Source organism: Oncorhynchus gorbuscha, linkage group LG08, assembly GCF_021184085.1.
Source record: "Oncorhynchus gorbuscha isolate QuinsamMale2020 ecotype Even-year linkage group LG08, OgorEven_v1.0, whole genome shotgun sequence".
NCBI classification, from domain to species: domain Eukaryota; kingdom Metazoa; phylum Chordata; class Actinopteri; order Salmoniformes; family Salmonidae; genus Oncorhynchus; species Oncorhynchus gorbuscha.
In genome coordinates, this window is record NC_060180.1 from 47,906,868 (window position 1) to 47,926,026 (window position 19,159).

The 19,159-nt window shown below is 41.3% G+C and overlaps 1 protein-coding gene across 1 annotated transcript in view; it reads right to left on the reverse strand.

Moving 5' to 3' along the window:
* Window positions 1-591: 591 nt before the first annotated feature.
* Window positions 592-19,159, reverse strand: part of LOC124041752 (gamma-1-syntrophin-like) — a 61,517-nt gene continuing 42,949 nt past the window's right edge. The window contains exons 13-19 of the mRNA XM_046359722.1: window positions 17,314-17,352; window positions 15,188-15,304; window positions 5,978-6,049; window positions 3,459-3,611; window positions 3,001-3,093; window positions 1,879-1,989; window positions 592-1,677 (exon numbers count right to left, since the gene is read on the reverse strand). Of these exons, the coding sequence (XP_046215678.1) occupies window positions 1,486-1,677; window positions 1,879-1,989; window positions 3,001-3,093; window positions 3,459-3,611; window positions 5,978-6,049; window positions 15,188-15,304; window positions 17,314-17,352 (777 nt within the window). The 3' untranslated portion in view covers window positions 592-1,485. The remainder of the gene's footprint in view (window positions 1,678-1,878; window positions 1,990-3,000; window positions 3,094-3,458; window positions 3,612-5,977; window positions 6,050-15,187; window positions 15,305-17,313; window positions 17,353-19,159) is intronic.

Sequence of the window (19,159 nt, forward strand, 5' to 3'; positions counted from 1 at the left end):
ATCTTAAAGAAAGATAAAGAAAGAAAAACAACATTACAGAAAGGGTTTATTCAGTTTTTGCAGGTTGTATTAAGAGTAATATCTTCCAGTGAGTATAGGTAAAGACATTTTCACACAACCACATGTTCTGAATCTGGCTGACTGTGTTGGCTGTAGCTAGCACTTAGTCTGAATCCTTCTCAATGATTCAATTGACTTAATGATTGTGAATCCGCCCTTAAAACGAGTCCTGACCAGGTTGGGTGTGTTAGAGATTACTCCTCGCTGAATGCCTTGATTAAAAAACACCTCTCGGCTGTCCCTCTTCCTGACAGACTCACCATAGCAGCGCTCATCCCTTTCCTCTCCTCCACATCATTAAAAAAAGCTGTGCTTACATCCAAAACCTGAGCCATTTCTTCTCTGAAATTCTCCATTCATTTCTGTTCTGTTGAAAGGGAACTTGTATATAATTTGACATGATGTGATTTATATTTATAGCAAATCGGAACTACCTCAGGGGCAACAACAATCTATATGACAAGAACACAGAATTAAAAGGTGCCATAGGGTTGATTAGTGTATACATGTGTGTATAATCCATAATGCGCACACATTTCACCGTTTATTTGTTGAATTAAAAGGATGTTTTCAGATAAATCAAATAACATAGATTGGAGAAAACTAAGTGCTTTCGGACTTCATTATACAACCGCACAATAAAAAATATTAAGTTATGTAACACTGTAGTTTTACATTCCCATCTTTTCATTAATCATGAATCTAATAATTATTCGTGATTATTAGGAAATCAATCGGTTTAAGTGATGAAAAAAATTACTAACATTTCTGTATGACTAATTAACACTTCCCGTGATAAATGTTGGCAATATTAACTTAGTGACCGCCCTTAAAATTGCTATAATCATCAGAATTCAAATTGCCTTGAAATCTTCTTTTGTCAGGAAGAAGATAGCAATTTGTTCATAGTCCTCAGTGTATGTACCTGTTCAAAGAAAATACACTCGAACCTTCAAGAAAATGATACAATATTGTAGAAAACAGTTGGAAATAAGATTGTGTTACCAGCAGTGTGAACAACACGTGTGAATCATTGTGAATTATGTCCGAGGTCCTACCCAAAGACAAAAAAACTCAATTGAGAATTGTTTTGTCATCCATTCTCCATTCATTGGTTCTGCGTTCACTCCTCCATATTAGAAAGTCATCTGAAGTACAGTGCAATGTACAGGTCCTAAAGTGCACACAGTTATCATCCCTTTCTCTGATAAAATATAAAATGTGTCTTTCTTGGAAGAAAATAAGAGGTCTGCCAATAATAGTTCCATTTACATGTTGGATTCACACGTCTTCGTTCAGTGGATGACAGTAGAATATACTTGTTTGTTTCGTCTCCTCCTTCTCTCTGGTCCACGATGTAGTGAAAGTGCAGTGTCGAGAGGGAGTACTTAGGGGAAGGGAAGGAGAGGGGCTGTACAGGCTCTGTCAGGTAGAGTATTTGATTTGGGATGTCTGTGCGTTACAGGAGACACTGGTGAGAGTGGGAACCCCCAACCCCCCCGTGGTCGTCGCAGCACCTTGGCTCTCCAGAAACATTGGATCCAGGCAAGCAACTTTGGCAGCGAAGAACGCATGGATACAGTGAAGCACGGCAAAGAGGTTTGAAAATTCCAGCTCCTGGGAAACAAAAGATAGACATGAAGTATTTCATTGTTTTGGTATAATAATACAAACAGAAATGGTATGAATGCACAATACAGTACATCGTTGTTCACATTGGTATCAGGTGATAATGGCTAAGAAAACATGATACAAATATGATATCTGTATCGGCTGATTTCACAGAGAGGATTTTACAGAGTCAGGGAGGTTTGTTACCTTGGCTTCAATAGCTTTATTGTCCTGATTTTGGAACAGAAATTTGATCTTGCTCTTCCCATCATCAGAGGACCCTTTCAGTTGGGAAAACTTGTATCTCCATAGCACTGCCTATATAGGGGAATGAAGTAAATGTGGTTGGACTTGGTTTATAAGGAAGCTTTTCTTCTCCAACTAAGATGGAGTCAAGCGTTACGGTAAACTAACTGTTCAACTATCTATTTGATCCTGATTAGTCCTCTTAAATTAGCTACCTATAATTATCATATAACTGAATTGCAAAGCTAAATGATTCCCATAATGTTTTTCCACCTAACATCTGAAAATGTACCAGACAGTGCACTTATAATAATAAGTCATAACCTCGGCAGGAAACACAGTGTGGATTGTAGAGACACCTGGAAGATGACATCCTGTTGTGAATGACGATGGGACTCTCCTACAGAGTGATGATAAACTTCCTCCTAATTGTCAATCATTTTGTTTGGCCTGTCTAGAGAACGTGAAAGCGTCCACATCACCTTGTTCTAAACCAGTAGCCTGACTTTTCAACATTGGGTAGGTCGATTTTCATTTGTGTCAATAGAGATCGAGCTCTCCCTCTATATCACTGTCTGTCTTTTGAATAGAATGTACGTTTATTTGCCCGTGGTAAGGAATTTACACAAGTACAATATGCTAATAAATTTATTCACATTCCATACAAAACAAGATATACATGTACAAAACACAATAGGAAGCAACACTCTTCCCCCTAGGGGCTCCACACAGATCTGAATCCTGTGAGTGCAGAACAAGGCCGGTCTCCTATCTGATTAAATTATTAAACATTCCCCACCATGTGTATAGTTTTACAATTGCCGTTTAAATATGAATTGTAATTTCATGCTTGTTTTGATAAACAATACCCTGCCTATCAGCAGTAGCCTAGGCTACTGCAAGACTCTCTGGGGAGAGAAAAATAATATGCCTCGCTGTGTAGGAATTAGGCCAAGAAACACAGAGAACAATATAGCTGTCGATGTGTCCTGTTTGTCCACATTATGTATTCTAGTGGAGTAGTTCTGGTGGCTCTCAGACTTGGTAAATGTCTAAAGTTGATGTACCAGTAATGTAACTTACCTTTGAAGCAGCATCGAAGCAGACAAAGCCCATACTGAAGTCTACGGTCAGTCCCATCAGGTGGCTCTCCATGATGCAAGCGTATGTTTTACACTGTGGAGGGGAAACAGTGGAAGACTCTAGTCACTACAGGCATATATAATAGACAGCATGATCTTCTATAGCTAAACGCACATAAATCAGTTGTTGTGAGAGGATGAGCAAGCTTGGCCTGTATAGTAGAGTATGCCACTGGTTCTCTTTATCACTTATCGGTTTATCTCCTACGATTGTTTAAGCAGGATCAGCCCTCCCACATAGCTCTGCCTCACTCCCCACCCCTACCTAAAAGAGTTTGGTTTTGATTGGTTTCAAGTGACAATTTTGATGACAGAGAGCTTGGATGTTGCTTTGTGGAGCGTTGAAACCTGCCTGGAAATTGATTTATGAAAAAGTTCTGCCTCTCATCTATTGTGTACCTGTATTCTCTCCACCTCCAGGAAGGTAGCCATCTGAAAGGCCTTCTCCCAGATGAGCAGCTCACACTCCAGCTCTACGCTGTAGAACATGTCCTCCCCACACTCCGTTTGGATACTGAAGCAGTGCTTCCGCTTGTCCAAGAGGTCACTGTCCTGAGAGAACCATGTTATTCATGCCTGCGTTCAATGCCAGTCACACGTGGGTTCAATTGGTATTTGTTTTCTTTTAAATGCTTTGAGTGGTTTCATTGAGCCGGCCTGGAATGCCAGATGGGCGGGTTTTGTGCATTTGGGACAATTCTATTGGTTCCGTTGCTCTTGACTAGCTCAATCATAATCAAGTACAGTATTTTAAATGTTTCAAATATTATTTGAACCCATGTCTTGAAATCATGCTGATAATGTGCACAAGCCACTCATACATTGGCTTGCGAAAGTATTCACCCCCTTGGCATTTTTCCTATTTTGTTGCCTTACAACCTGGAATTAAAATGTAAAAATGTTTTGGGGGGGTTGTACCATTTGATTTACAGTACATGCCTACCACTTTGAAGATCCAAAATATTTTTGGGTTGTTGGATGGGTTCCGCTGGTGTACAGAAATCTTTAAGTCATACCACAGATTCTCAATTGGATTGAGGTCTGGGCTTTGACTAGGCCATTCCAAGACATTTAAATGTTTCCCCTTAAACCACTCAAGTGTTGCTTTAGCAGTATGCTTAGGGTCATTGTCCTGCTGGAAGGTGAACTTCTATCCCAGTCTCAAATCTCTGAAAGACAAACAGGTTTCCCTCAAGAACTTCCCTGTATTTAGCACCATCCATCATTACTTCAATTCTGACCAGTTTCCCACCCAGTCCCTGCCGATCTAAAACATCCCCACAGCATGATGCGGCCACCACAATGCTTCACTGGGGGGGATGATGTTCTCGGGGTGATGGGAGGTGTTGAGTTTGCGCCAGACATAGCATTTTCCTTGATGGCCAAAAAGCTCAATTTTAGTCTCATCTGACCAGAGTACCTTCTTCCATATGTTTGGGGGGGTCTCCCACATGCCCTTCGGTGAACACTAAATGTTTTTGCTTATTTCTTTCTTTAAGCAATGCTTTTTTTCTGGCCACTCTTCTGTAAAGCCCAGCTCTGTGGAGTGCACAGCTTAAAGGGGTCCTATGGACAGATACTCCAATCTACGCTGTGGAGCTTTGCAGCTCATTTAGAGTTATCTTTGGTCTCTTTGTTGCCTCTCTGATTAATTCACTCCTTGCCTGGTCTGTGAGTTTTGGTAGGCAGCCCTCTCTTGGCAGGTTTGTTGTGGTGCCATATTCTTTCCATTTTTAAATAATGGATTTAATGGTGCTCCGTGGGATGTTCAAAGTGTCTGATATTTTTTTTTATAACCCAACCCTGATCTGTACTTCTCCACAACTTTGTCCCTGACCTGTTTGGAGAGCTCATTTGGTCTTCATGGTGCCACTTGCTTGGTGGTGTTGCAGACTCTGGGGCCTTTCAGAACAGGTGTATATATCCTGAGATCATGTGACACTTAGATTGCATACAGGTGGACTTTATTTAACTAATTGTGTGACTTCTGAAGGGGCTTATTTAGGGGCTTCATAGCAAAGGGGATGAATACACATGCACGCACCACTTTTCCGTTTTTAATTTTTATAGTCACCCAAGTTCTTTTTTAAATTTAACTTCTTCACCAATTTGGACTATTTTTGTGTATGTCCATTAAATGCAATCCAAATGAAAAAGCTATTTAAATTACAGGTTGTGTAATGCAAAAAAATAGGAACAATATCAAGGGGGATGAATACTTTTGAAAGGCACTGTATACTGTACTGTATGCAGATAAGAAATCCAGTGATACACTAAGGGGACGTGACAGACATTGGCTGGAATTCAATCAACATGCATTTTAGAATTTCAGAAAATCTGTTTCACATTTGTAATTCAATGTGTTATCGGCGGAGGGACAAAGCTGACAATACATATAGAAATAACCAGTTATGTGCACGACGCAAATGACCAGCTCACTCAGTATGTGACGACGAACCTGGCTGAGTGAGAAATGAATAAGCGGAGCTGCTGTTGCTGCTGTGAGGATTTCAAAATCAAGTGTCAACTCCCTCGTCCCAGTCGAGACATGCTGCTGTGCATACCAAATGCACTCGTGAAAGAGCATTGCAGAAAATTTCAATGATACCAGCCAGAGTTTCAGAAAGTAGAACTGCTTCCAATAGCAGCACTTTGAGTTTTACTGTTTTGCACTGTCATATGAAAGCGAAACCAGTGGTCAAGAAATTGATAAACTCTAGCCTTGCAAAGACGCAATGTGCGTAGAAATTGTGCAATATCCACACATTCTACGTCACAACTCTTTCCATTAAAATGACAAAGGACACATAGCACAGATCTCTTCTCTTTTTCGTGTCATCTTTTAAACACAGACCCTGACATTTGCTACTCAGCACTTTCTAAATACAGTACCTCAGGCGTAAAAGTTGTTGACATACCTTTAAAACTTTACACATGATCTCATACACAGTGTAGCTTTTCTCTGCCCTCGTCCAGTCCCATGTAGTCACCTGCAACATTACACATTAAATACCCTTTAGTCATCTATTCAGATGGGTCCCTTTGAAATATTTTTGAAGTGTAATTACATTGGTCTGTTTCAGTTTCCTTCACTTTAATCTTTTATGTCCTACTTGCACACTCTGTGTTCCCATTTTCACACTTGTTACGGGTTTGTCTTTTCTCTCCACTTCGATGTTGGTTAGCATGTTAGCACGATAGCTGAGGTGCGCACTGATAGGAGTCACCTCGTTAGCCACCTGTGCTGGACCAGCTGGTTTTTAAGAGCTGCTGACCAAGTGCATCAGGGGAAAGGAGATGTTGGGAGAGCTAAACCTGAGGTAAGATTTTCAGCTCAACCACTTTAGTTAAGAAAGAAGCCTTTTGATGTTTCCCCTGTTTGTTTTGCTCTATATTCTCTTTACTCCCTATCCTAAGTTGGTGTGGGTTTTTCTTTCTATGCTCTGGTGTGGTGATGAGGTCATCCATTTTATAAATGTTTTTCTCCATGGTGTAAGGGCCTGAATAGTGAGCTTTCAACAGTGACCCATATTCTCTATATTCTCACTGGCAAACTCACAGGTGCGGTGTAGCTGCAATCTGTATTGAAAAGTGCTTACGTGCTCCAACAAATTTGTTTTCATGTTTGAGGTGTTGTCCTCCAACAATCTCTCTCTCAGCAAGATCAATGGACCTTTGACCAGTGGCGGTTAGTGCCGTTTAAGATGAGGGAGGACGATTATTATTTATTTTTCTTGGCCTTATTTCTATTACAACATATTGGATGACTGTCATTCATATTCCATTCAGCCAGTTAAATGTAACAGCGATAGGTTTAGGCTACTACATGATACTCTAATTTCCCCTACACCCATCATGAGGTTGCTACAACCTAGTCCCCCATACTTATCTGGTGGACCTCAGACCAGATCCAGATGCAGAACGTGGTCAATACGGACAGCGGGTCCCCCCAAAAAACTAGTTCGGGCATCGATCCCTGGTATCAAATAAACGTACACAAGACATGGAAGAATGCATAGAATTGCAGGAAATAAGCTGTCATAAAACAGAAAAAAAATCTCAACTACTCACTATTTTATGCATCGCAGTGCAAACTAGCTGTAGCTTATGCTTTCAGTCCTAGATGTATTATCTGATCCTTTGATTGGGTGGACAACATGTCAGTTCATGCTGAAACAGCTCTGGTTGGTTGGAGGACGTCCTCCGGAAGTTGTCATAATTACTGTGTAAGTCTATGGAAGGGGGTGAGAACCACGAGCCTCCTAGGTTTTGTATTGAAGTCGATATACACGGAGGAGGACGGAAGCTTGCTGTCTCCCGGGTACACCATGGGACTACCCTACAGAGTACTGTTGAGGCTACTGTAGACCATCATTGCAAAATCCTGTGTTTTCATCAATTATTTGGTGACGTGATTATATTAAGTATAGTTTTATCTAAAAAGATAACTTTTTAAATGTTTGCATTTTTATTTTTATGAAATTAAGTGAGGAGGATGGTCCTCCCCTTCCTACTCTAAGGAGCCTCACTGCTTCTCACATAATGTCCAAACACTAGCTTGTTCGGACTGAAACCCGAGAGACTCCTGAACAACCTCCTGTGCTGAAAATAGCATTAGAGGCATCCCTTCATCCCAGTCTTTCTCGAACTCAAAGTAGTAAGCTCTCAACATTGACTGCAAAGTCTGATGAAATCTCTCAAGAGCGCCTTGTGACTGAATGATATGCACCGGAGGGGCAATGGGTAACACCCAACTTCTGTAGCACTTGCTGGAAGATCTTTGACATTACATTTGAACCTTATTCAGACTGCACTATCTGAGGATATAAACGTTGAAAAGGTTTCACAAGGCCCTTAACAATACTGGGAGCCATGATGTTTCTCAGTGGAATGGCCTTGGGGAAACGAATGGTAGCCCACACGATGGTGAAGAGAAAATGGTTACTACTCGTTGCTTTGGGCAAAGGACCAACACAGTCCACCAGAACCCTGCTAAAAGGTTTGTCAAAAGCAGGTATAGGCTACAAAGGTGCCACAGGCAGAGTTTTGTTCGGTTTAACAGTCAGCTGGCAAATGCTACATTATGTTTCAGACCAGGCCAGAAGAAGTTACGCAGGATACAACCACACATCTTGTTCACCCCAACATGGTCTACCATACTTCCATCGTGAGCCAACCTCTGTGTCTCTTGTCAGAGTGTAACTGGAATGACAATTTGAGATACACTGGGACTATCGTTTGGACCAGAAGTGGCTTGAGTATGCCATTTCCTCATCAGAACACCATCTCTGTCAAAGTGACCCATGAGAACTTCATCAAACTCCTCCTCTGGATGTATCTCAACAAAAAGACGGGAGAGGGAGGCATATATTCTCTGTTCAGCAATTAGCTGCTTCCTAATTCAACTGTAGGGAACCTATCTTCTTTCAGGGGTCCTAGTAACTCGCTCACCTTTGGGGTTTTCAAAGAAGAGGTCAACTCAGGAGGTTTACTGAAATCAGGACCACACAAAGGTCTCGGACAGATTAAACATGGTGGAATCGCTGACATTCCCGAACACTAGACTTGCTCTCTGCAATCTTCTTAAACATAGCACGTGTAACAGTAAAAACTGGGAACTGGGAACACAGACAAAGGCAAAACACCTCCAAACTGAAGGATTGGGCTGCCCCAGTGTCTCGCAGTATTTTCACCGGCTGCTTAGCATCATCGCCACTCTGAAGAGACACAAACCCATCAGAAACAAAAGGTTCATACGCAACTGATAAAAGGTCTGCTGCACACTCTTCTTGTTCTTTTCTGTATTCTAACTCAAGTTCCCTTTTCTTGTTACTCAAACTTAAATTTCTGTTGGTCTTATTTAGCCTTTTAGTTCCTACTCCCGGAGTGGCACGTCTTCAGGGTTTATTCTACCACCCGTCTCACCCTTTTCATCAGCCTCTCTCTGAGAGTATTTCCTTCAGCGCCAAAGCAGCATTGAGTACATTTTCGACCACTACTTCTGGATGGACAGATAACACACTGATGTCATAATGCTTTGCAATGATGATCAGATTCGCCTTCGTACAGTTAGATTTTATTTCCCAAGTTGGGTCTTTCACAATGCTTCCGAATCAAAGTCACTGGTTTTCTTTTTTTCCCATGTGTGTTTATGCAACTTTCACACCGATTTCACCAATCTTATAACACCTATGTTGGTTGTCAGTGACAGAAAGTCTACAACAAAAAGTTCTATGTTATTGGGCTGTTGAAGCTAGGTGCACCCGAAACAGCTGCCCTGCGCACCGGGTAGGCAACTTTTGCCATTTTTAACAATTTAATGTTTCTGAAGTTACAAACTCTGCCTTGACTGTCAACGAATACAGCAAAGGGCTGCTGTTTTTATGAGTGAGTTCATGCTTAAGTTCAATACTTTAGATTGAACACTTTAATAAGCCACAAATTTGAGCATTCTTCCTATTTCCACTCAGCGCTAAAACAAGCACTGCCGCAGTAATGAATGAGTAGGAAAGTGTATCTATAGGCTTGCTCTTTTTTAATATCGAGGAATATTTCACTTTCTCTGTTCATAGGAGTAACAACATGAATTTGTGCATGAGGCAGAAATAATGTGGTGCGCCTGAAGTTTCACCATTAGCTGAAAGACTATGTCCCTTTTTTGGTCAGTGTCAGTGGAGGAAATGGAGAGTGGAGGGATGTTGAGAGGTGGACCCTCAGTCTGCTGCTCTCTCCCTCCACTGAGACTGACCATCAGATGAAGGCACCATCAGCCCTGTAAAATGTAATTAAAATTAAAATATTTAAATGCTCACTCAGCTGTGCCTCAAAAGTAATACAACAGTGTGATCATATTGTTTACCTCAAATGTTGAAATCTGATTTTTAAATGGCCCAAACAACAATACGTTGGCAGACAATGTGCGGTGATAACACATACATATCCCAACCAGAAGCCATGGATTACAGGCAACATCCGCATCGAGCTAAAAAAATAGAGCTGCCGCTTTCAAGGAGCGGGAGACTATTCCGGACGCTTATAAGAAATCCCACAATTCCCTCAGACGAACCATCAAACAAGCAATGCATCAATACAGGATTAAGATTGAATCCTACTACACCGGCTCTGACGCTCGTCGGATGTGGCAGGGCTTGAAAACTATTACGGACTAGAAAGGGAAACCCAGATGCGAGCTGCCCAGTGACGCGAGCCTACCAGACGAGCTAAATGCCTTTTTATGCTCGCTTCGAGGCAAGCAACACTGAAGCATACACGAGAGCACCAGCTGTTCTGTTTGACTTTGTGATAACGCTCTCGGTAGTCGATGTGAACAAAACCTTTAAACAGGTCAACATTCACAAAGCCACTGGGCCAGACGAATTACAAGGACGTGAACTCAAAGCATGCGCGGACCAACTGTCAAGTGTCTTCATTGACATTCTCACCTCCCCCTGACCGAGTCTGTAATACCTACATGTTTCAAGCAGACCACCATAGTCCCTGTGCTCAAGGAAGTGAAAGTAACCTGCTTAAATGAGTACCGTTCCGTGGCATTCACATCGGTTGCCATGAAGTGCTTTGAAAGGCTGGACATGGCTCACATCAACAGCATCCCCCCGGACACCCTAGACCCAATCCAATTCGCATTACGCCCCAACAGATCCACAGATGACGCAATCTCAATTGCACTCCACACCGCCCTTTCTCACCTGGACAATTGGAAAACCTATGTGAGAATGCTGTTCATCGGCTACAGCTCAGCGTTCAACACCAGAGTGCCCACAAAGCTCATCACTAAGCTAATGACTCTGGGACTAAACACCTCCTTCTGCAATTGGATCCTGGACTTCCTGACGGGCCGCCCCCCCATGTGGTAAGAGTAGGTAACAACACGTGCCACTCAGGGGTGTGTACTTAGTCCCATCCTGTATTCCCAGTTCACTGACGACTGCATGGCCAAACACAACTCCAATTATTCTAGTTATTCTTATTCTTTTACTTTTCAGTCCCCTCAAGAGACTGAAAATATTTTGCATGGGCCCCCAGATCCTCAAAAGGTTCTACAGCTGCACAATCAAGAGCATCCTGACCAGTTGCATCCCCGTCTGATATGTCAACTGGTCGGCATCTGACCGTAAGGTGCTACAGAGGGTAATGTGAATGGTCCAGTACATCACTGGGGCCAAGCTTCCTGCCATTCAGGACCTATATAATAGGCGGTGTCAGAGGAAAGCCCATAAAATTGTCAGAGACTCCAGTCCCCAAGTTATAGACTGTTTTCTCTGCTACCTCACAGCAATCAGTACCAGAGCGCCAAGTCTAGGACCAAAAGGCTCCTCAACAGCTTCTACCCCCAAGCCATTAGACTGCTGAACAATTCATAAAAATCAAACCAGAAAATTTACATTGACACCCCCCCCCCTCCTCTCCCTCTTGTACACTGCTGCTACTCGCTGTTTGTTTGTTACCTATGCATAGTCACTTTGCCCCCACCTACATGTACAGATTACCTCAACTAGCCTGTACCCCTGCACACTGACTCGGTACCGGTGCCCCCTGTATATAGCCTTGTTATTGTTGTGTTACTTTTTATGATTTGCTTTTTATTATAGCCTACTTGGTAAATATTTCCTTCTTCTTGAACTGCACTGTTGGTTAAGGGCTTGTAAGTAAGCATTTCAAGGTAAAGTCTACACTTGTTGTATTCGGCGCATGTGGAAAATCAAGTTAGATTTGATAATGTATTGGGCCTATAGCTTACTGCACAAACCTCATTGCCACAGTACTGTTTTTAATTGCTAATGTTGCAATTAAAAACAAAATCTCAGCAGTAAATCACGGCTTGCATTTTAACACAATGTGATCTTGACTCAGAAAAGGTTGGTGACCACTGTTCTAGAGTTATCCTTGTTAACACTATCAACGGTTCCCTTTCCTGTTGCAATTGTGATCTAATCAATGCAATATTAGCCACTTACAATACTGAAAGATTTCTCTCGTAGGCCTACGTTGCATTTAGAAAGTATTCAGACCCCCTTGACGTTTTCCACATATTGTTACGTTACAGCCTTATTCTAAAATCAATGAAAAAAATTTCCCCCTCGTCAGTCTACACACAGTACCCAATAATGACAAAGTGAAAACAGGTATGTAGACATTTTTGCAAATTCATAAAAAAACTAAAAAAACAGAAATATCGTATTTACATAAGTATTCAGACCCTTTATATGAGACTCGAAATTGTGCTCAGGCGCATCCTGTTTCCATGGATCATCCTTGAGATGTTTCTACAACTTGATTGGAGTACACCTGTTGTAAATTGAATTGATTGGACATGATTTGGAAAGGCACACACCTGTCTATATAAGGTTAGCAATGCATGTTAGATCAAAAAGCAAGGAATTGTCCGTAGAGCTCCGAGACAGGATTGTGTAGAGGGACAGATCTGGAGAAGGGTACCAAAAAATGTCTGCAGCATTGAAGGTCCCCAAGAACACAGTGGTTTCCATCATTCTTAAATGGAAGAAGTTTGGAACCATCAAGACTCTTCCTAGAACTGTCCGCCCGGTCAAACTGAGCAATCGAGGGAGAAGGGCCTTGGTCAGGGAAGTGACCCGATTTTCACTCTGACAGAGCTCCAGAGATCCTCTGTGGAGGTGGGAGAACCTTCAGGAAGGACAACCAGCAGCACTCCACCAATCAGGCCTTTATGGTAGAGTAGCCAGACGGAAGCCACTCCTCAGTAAAAGGCACATGATAGCTCGCTTGGAGTTTGCCAAAAGGCACCTTAAGGACTCAGACCATGAGAAACAAGACTCTCTGGTCTGATGAAACCAAGAATAAACTCTTTGGCCTGAATTCCAAGCGTCACATCTGGAGCTAAACTGGCACCATCCCTACGGTGAAGCATGGCTGTGGCAGCAGGGACTGGGAGAATAGTCAGGATCGATGGAAAGATGAACTGAGCAAAGTACAGCGATTCTAGATTAAATTCTGCTCCAGAGCGCTCAGGACCTCAGACTGGGGTGAAGGTTCACCTTCCAACAGGACAATGACCCTAAGCACACAGCCAACACAACATAGTAGTGGCTTCAGGACAAGTCTCTGAATGTCCTTGAGTGGTTCAGCAAGAGCCCGGACTTGAACCTGATTTGAACATCTCTGAAGAGACCTGAAAATTGCTGTGCAGCGACGCTCCTCATCCAACCTGACAGAGCTTGAGAGGATCTGCAGAGAAGAATGGGAGAAACTCTCAAATACAAGCTTGTTCCGTCATACCGAAGAAGACTCAAGGCTGTAATTGCTGCCAAAGGTGCTTCAACAAAGTGCTGAGTAAAGGGTCTGAATACTTATGTAAATGTGATATTTCAGTTTTTTGCTTTGTCATTATTTTGCTTTGTAATTATGGGGTATTGTGTGTAGACTGATTAGGGGGAAAAACGATTTAATCCATTTTAGAATAAAGCTGTAATGTAACAAATTGTGGAAAAAGTCAAGGGGTCTGAATACTTTCCGAATGCACTGTACATTAGGATCAAATAGCCACACTAGCCACGGTTAAAACTGTAACTTAAAGCAGGCACATGCCGGAAGTTGCACAGAATTTTCAGAACTTTTAAGTTTGCGCTCAGCCGACCTGAAATTCGCTCAGTGCCCCAAAAGATGAGAGGGATCGTTGCCCACTAGGTTTACCTCCGAAAAGACAAACTAAAAGAAAAACCCACAGCAACGTATTATAGGGAGCACAAACATAATATGGAACAAAACAAAATGAGGGAAAAACCTAAACTCACTAATGTGGTTGAGCTAGAAATTGGACCTCAGCTGATGTAAGGGGTAGCTGGGGGATCCTCTGGGATACACCTACATCTATCTCAAAATCAATCTCACTTTATATTTTAGTTTAATACCAACAAAACAATTGTCATAATAACTAATAGTCTGAGTTGTGGATATAAACACAATTACGGATATGGTTGGCATAACATAATAATACTGATGGGGTAATAATGATCAATCAAATGAAAAGCAAGGGGCCACAGACGATCATCAATCAGGTGTGGAATTATAATTGTTGTCCAGCTGGATACATGTACGGTTTAATAGACAATAACAAAGGTGGAAAATGTGTGTAGGACTCATTATAGGCTGGACAACAATGTACACATTTTCAAAAACATTTGACACATATTTTCAGAAACTAGTTTAGATACATTTATGTGGTAACCTTTTTTTTTTTTTACAGCCCGGTATTTACCTGGAACTGTAAGTACCAGAAAGTATCCATTGTTGACACATAGTTTCAAAGTGAAGTACCAGGTAAGGTACCAGTGGTGGAAAAAATACCCAATTGTCCTACTTGAGTAAAAGTAAAGATACCTTAATAAAAAATGACTCAAGTAAAAGAGAAAGTCACTGAATTAAAGACTATTTGAGTAAAAGTCTAAAAGTGTTTTGTTTGATATATACTTAAGTATCAAAAGTGCGGCAGGCAGCCTAGTGGTTAGAGTTGGGCCAATAACCGAAAAGTTGCTAGATCGAATCCCCGAGCTGACAAGGTAGAAATCTGTCCCTGAACAAGGCAGTTAACCCACTGTTCCTAGGCCATCATTATAAATAAGAATTTGTTCTTAACTGACTTGCCTAGTTAAATGTAAAAGTATAAATAATTTCAAACTCCTTATATTAAGCAAACCAGATGGCAAGATGTTCTTGTTTTTTAAATTTATGGATAGCCAGGGTCACACTCCAACACTAATAATTTATAAACAAAGCAATTGTGTATAGTGAGTTTGCCAGATCAGAGGACGTAGGGATGAACAGGGATGCTCTCTTGATAAGTGCCTGAATGGGACTATTTTATTGTCCTACTAAGCATTCAAAATATAACTTTTTGTACTTTTGGGTATCAGGGAAAATGTATGAAGTAACAAGTACATAATTTTATTTTGGAATGTAGTGAAGTTGTCAAAAATATCAATCAAAGTACAGATACCTAAAAAAAATTAAGTAGTATTTTAAAGTATTTTTTACTTAAGTACTTTATGCCACTGGTTAGTACCAGCTTAAAACAGACTGTAAAATAAAGTGTTACCGTTGCTACTAAAGGGAAATTAGGATATAAAACGTACAGGAGGTGCTGAGAACTTGAAGAGTGAGGAACCCCTCAAGGCAAGGAACTGTGATGAATACATTCGGTCCTGAACGGAGTCCTGCTCCTTCTCATCTACCCAGCCCATGTAGATAATCTATCAGAAAAAGAGGTGGGGATATAGAGGGGAGAAAGAGCGAGATGGAGGGAGAAAGAGAGGGAGAGAAGAAGTGGAAGAAATGGAAATGGTGAGGGAGAAAAACACTTTTTAGGGAAAAGGGAAAGGCAGCAGGCATCAAGTCTTTCTGCACTTATCTCAGTCAGGAGGATTGCAGCGAGCCACAATGGAAATGTTTGCTTGCATTTCTCTCTCTCTATGGATATCTTGATGGATGAAAACACTGAGTGAAAGATTCAGGACCAGCATGAGCAGTCGGTCTCTTCTAATGTACTTTAATTGCCATGACGATACGGGATGTCAAATGATTACATGCTTTTGTCATTTGGGGGCTGGAGATGGATTAATTATAAAAACAGTTAATTCACTATCCATGTCTAGGCTGATGGAGGGATTGTTGCTGAAGTGAGGACCAAGGGAACTTGTGTTGTCCTCTCTTCCTGATGATTTCTCTTTGCTTTGAATTTATGATGCAAACATTCTCCCTCCATCTGCAATAGTTGCCACTGGCACTGCCAGTCTCCCATGGCCTTTCTGTGGACTCTCAAACCTGGTTGGAATGAATGAATGACATTTTATTTTCATGTCAAATTGCCAGTTGGCAACCGATACCTTACGGGATTAATTGACAAACAAACATTTCTTTCACAGTGATAATTCTTCCAGTGTTCTGTGCATTCAGGTTGGATTGACATTCAGAGAGCCTTCTAGTACAGTAAATCGTGTAGAGTGTAGACGAATTGGATGAAGCATCTTTCGGGCATCGTCTGTCATTTTTTTTTTAAACCTTGAAACTGTGCTTGAAAAAAAATGCATTGAATAAAAGACCATGTCATGACAATTTCGTATCAATGGTGAGGATTATTTTGTAAGGTATTAGTAGCAGGGGTGAAAGTATATTTCATTTCTTACCGGTACGGAACACCCAAGTGTACCACAAAAATGACAGGGTAGCCTACTCTGGAGAATATGGCCGATGTTCTCCTCTGGATAGGCTACTGTTTGCTCAATTAAGTTAATTTTGATAACTAAAAGACAGATTGGATCTCTTTACAGCAATAGCGATTTGCTTTCCAAACAGTTGTTCCACAATTGTATTTTTAAATATTGCAATATTCCTGGCTGGGTCTCTCTGCTCTTCACTGACAGTCGCAGCGCACACTGGCCAAATTGTGGGCCCTTCCAACTGTAGGCTATGCGATTTAAAACAATCAACACCTCTTTTTTCTTTCTTTTTTTAAGCAAATGATTCTCTGTGGGAAAATCATGCTTTCTGTTATATTTGCCCATTTTGAATAACATGATATTAATTTCTGTATAGAAAGGAGTAAGCTAATTAGGCTATACAATTTGGGCAATTTAATTTAAAGCTTAGCTTCCCCTAGCCTTATGGACACAACGCCTACTGTATGCCTTTTTAACGTGGCTTAAACATAGCCAGTCACTTAACAAGGCACTCATGTAGGCTACCCGTGCACATTCGTTCACTCACAAAATAATTACAGCATCCAAAACCCAACAGTGCACTTTGCACTTGCAATTTGATGAATGGAGAGAGATATCTGTTACAAAACACCTATGTGTAGTGTAATGAAATTCTGCGATTGTCAATAGACCTTCACTTAGCCTGAATTGATACATCATCCACTGTTGTCCATGTGCGTCTCGATCTCGGCAACTTATCTCCGCCTTGTCACAAGCGTCTCAGCCACTCAAGATGTAAGTGTTCTCCTTAAACCACAACGCAATTTTGAGTGTATACCACCCGTTTTCCAGTCAATTCACAAATTGTTAGTGTGTCTGATATGCAGTAATGTTAACTAATAGGGTCATAGCCTATAGCTGTTTGGGCATGTTGTATTAATTGTGATAGGCTCATGTTTTACTGGTCAGGTACCCCCACTTTATTTTACTGGGATGATGTACCGGACCATACTGCCTTACTACTAGTAGTAGTAGTAGTAGTAGTAGTAGTAGTAGCTGCTTACCTGTTGATTAACTGGGAAGTTTCTGTTTATCTTCTTCACCTGTAAAAGCAAACATTAAACTCATTGCAACATAATACACAAAGATTACATTACATTTGGTAGCACTTGATTTTATAATCCAGAGCCTATTATTTACGTTGCGTATTTATTACTACGGAAATAATAACCTCTTACTCACTGGTTAGTTTCACTGAAACACCATTTGTTGGCTGTATAACATTTCATTAAGTATCATCATACCAGTATAATATGCTCCTCTTTGAGAAGCACACACACTCAGTCTAGCATGGGCCCACCAAAACCAACGGCTAATTCTCTATTTACAACATTCTTATGTTATCCCCACAGACATAAAAGAACACTGTTGAAGTGAAACTACTTAATGTATTCAATGTATGTAAATTGCTAAATGGATAGAGTCATTTCAACAAGGACCTGAAGCTGTTCCAAAAAATTCTCTCTCTCTCTCTCCCTCTCTCACTCCCTCTCTCACTCCCTCTCCCTCTTCTTTACCCTCTCGCTTCCTCTTTCTTTTCTCTCTCTCTCTCGCTCCCTCTTTCTCTCTCTCTCTTTTTCTTTCTTTCTTTCTTTCTTTCTCGCCATCTGTGAGAAGTAAAAGCTAGGGAGCTACAGAGAGAGCGAGAGCGAGGAATGGAGAGAGAGAGAAATGTAAACATTCTGTTAGATAACGGGTATTAGCAGCTCTGACTGGGGTTCAAATACTATCTAAAATCTTTCCAATACTTTCAGTGTTTTCTCTAGCCTACCTAGAGTGCCCGTTTTGGGACTATTCATTCTATTGGTCCTTTAAACCAGGCAAGCTCAATCAAGCACAGAAGTATTTGTAATGATGTCAAATAGTATTTGAACCCAAGTATCTCCTAATCCACACCACGCTCTCAATAGAACTCTCTCGCAGGCTCTGGATAAGAGCGTCTGCTAAATGACTTAAATGTAAATATGAATGGAACAGAGAGAGCACCAAATAATACCTGGCCGGCCTCCCCACAAAGTCTTCCCATGGAGGAGGGTAACTATAACATTTTCATTTTCACAACATCTCATTTCCAAAATGGTATGTTTCTACAGTGATCCACGAGAGGAGCCAATGTTTATTTTTTCAATGTTATGGTGAGATTTGCCTTTTATTCTGGGACGGAAAACCCTATGCAGTCCTAGACCTTGTCCAGTGCCTTAGAAAGACGTTGGAAGTCTGCCACAGACATGTCTACTAACTCATGTTAGTGTTGCACACAATGAGCAGATCAGCCACTGTAAATAATTCTTCATTTCTCACTTACCAACCAAGCTTCCATTTTTAGAGAGACTAATATAATCATATCCAGGTGACAACCTCTTCCATGTGTCTTGGTACAGTAAGAAGTGGGTGGGGAGCAAATTGGTGGCAGCCAAAAAACTCACTGTTCCACAATGACTTGTCAGTATTATGCTCAGTGTGACCCCTCACTTAGTCTACTCCACATCAGCCCATTCCCCATTCTCCCTAACACTGCCCCTAGGCTACATTATAATTTAATTTCTTAGAGGTTGCTAATACTATGCTAGGTGTTGATGCTCTTTACTACATTCCAAACCACACTCTCAGCAGTACTCCAACCACCCACCCAGGCCAGAAGGAGGATTTTATCTGAGTGGGAGTTAGCATTAGCCAGTGTCATGACAGTCCACAAGAATCCAAATAGGTAAGATCAGGTTTGCAATGAATAACTTCAATCAGACCCCCTCTCAACCGCAGAGGGGGAGGAAAGAACTAATGTTGATTGACAACTTATATCTTGTAAATCAAGGGGAGATGATGCAGGTATCCCTCTCCAAATTTACCAAA